The sequence below is a fragment of the Pundamilia nyererei genome, unplaced genomic scaffold (genome assembly GCF_000239375.1).
Source record: "Pundamilia nyererei isolate P.nyererei 1_Seehausen unplaced genomic scaffold, PunNye1.0 scaffold00198, whole genome shotgun sequence".
NCBI classification, from domain to species: Eukaryota; Metazoa; Chordata; class Actinopteri; order Cichliformes; family Cichlidae; genus Pundamilia; species Pundamilia nyererei.
In genome coordinates, this window is record NW_005187599.1 from 27,731 (window position 1) to 29,323 (window position 1,593).

Here is a 1,593-nt window from a genome sequence, read left to right on the forward strand (position 1 = left end):
TTATCACCTCTTCAGGTTGTAAATCGTGTTTTTAAAAAGTAACTAAGTAACTAAGTAATTAATTACTTTTGAAATTAAGTAATCAGTAAAGTAACGGGATTACTTTTTTGGGGAAGTAATCAGTAATTAGTTACTGATTACTTTTTTCAAGTAACTTGACCAACACTGTTCAATACTGAAGAAATTTAAACTTTATATGCAGAACATTGTAGAATATTTTTAAGGTTATCTGCTATAAAAAGCCAGACCAGGAAAATCTCCTTCATCTTTTTCTGTGTTTTATTCTCAGTTACTTTCACACGAAGGCATCTGCTGTGATGTTCACAATTCTGATGAAGTCAGTACTGATAAATGATCAGAATTATAATATTTCTAACTGTCTGAGGCTAAGCTGAATCGAATCAGGACTTTGAAAACCGGAATCGAATGGATTATAGAAATCAGTGATGATACCCAGCCCTAGTGAGCAGCCTAGGCACGACAGAAGTGGTTGTAGCTGTAATAGGAAAAGAACTATTGCTAACTTTTCTGTTAAGTTAAGGCCTGATCCTTCTGAAATTCATAGCCAGTGCTCTGACACGGTGTCATCAATCTTTAAATGCTGAAAAAGAACAGTGTATCCAGAAAAACACATTATATTATATAAATTATTATAAAATTTGTGTGCGCCTAACTTTTGTGCCAGTAACTTTTCAAAGTTAGGCGTACCAGTACGCCCATGGCAAAAAGTTAGTCTAGAGCCCTAACAGGGGAGTAACACCAGGCTGCTCTTTGTTGACTTTAGCTATCTTAAGATGTATGCAGTATGAAGTTTACTTCCAACAAAGGAAAAGGAAAACAAAAAAGCTGAAACTTATGGAACCTGAATTGGAAATATAAACTAGGAATAGGAAACGCTGGGAAACATGAGAAAAGTAAACTCTCAGGAGGTAACAGGAGGTAACTGATCCTTGAAATACAAGGACCAGGACTAAGATGCATGAGCTTGACTTAGAGTGAGACAATGAGACATAACTGACTGGTACAGGAGGCATTGACATAATAGAGAAAAGAGATTAGGATAGACTGGAGACAAAAGGGTACTAACACAATCAAACATGAATCAAGAACAAGAAATATAGATAACAAAAGCACTATGTTTTTTCACAAAATTAAAACCAAATAATACAAGCACTGAAGAAAAGTTTCTTAAATTGAAAAGTCCACAACAGAAACTCAAAAACTGGGACAGGACCATGACAGATGTGGAGCAGCTACACAAATTGAGAATATTTGAATACTGTTTACTGTTTACCTCCACTCTTCCTTTGAAAGATTAGAGAGAATATTCATTTCCTCATTATCATGTAGAAGGCGATAGACAGCGCTGACGTGATGGTTCTCCAAAACAGCTCGGTCATTGTAAAATAGCGCCGTGTCTGACCTGCAAATGCCACAGAAAATTTGTCATCACAGATGGTAATATATATATATATATATATATGCCTTCTTGTTCCAGTAGCCCACTTTTCGTCAGGGTGCCCTGGTTCCTCAACACCTGACGCGGACCTTGTTGATCTGGGCGACGTCCGAGCCGGCATGCCTTCATATTTA

The 1,593-nt window shown here is 36.8% G+C and overlaps 1 protein-coding gene across 1 annotated transcript in view; it reads right to left on the reverse strand.

Moving 5' to 3' along the window:
- pde1ca (phosphodiesterase 1C, calmodulin-dependent a) overlaps positions 1 to 1,593 on the reverse strand; it is a gene marked incomplete at its 3' end in the record, with an annotated part of 47,919 nt that overhangs the window by 25,074 nt on the left and 21,252 nt on the right. Inside the window, exon 10 of the mRNA XM_005747478.2 lies at positions 1,295 to 1,423. Coding sequence (XP_005747535.2) covers positions 1,295 to 1,423 — 129 coding nt within the window. The remainder of the gene's footprint in view (positions 1 to 1,294; positions 1,424 to 1,593) is intronic.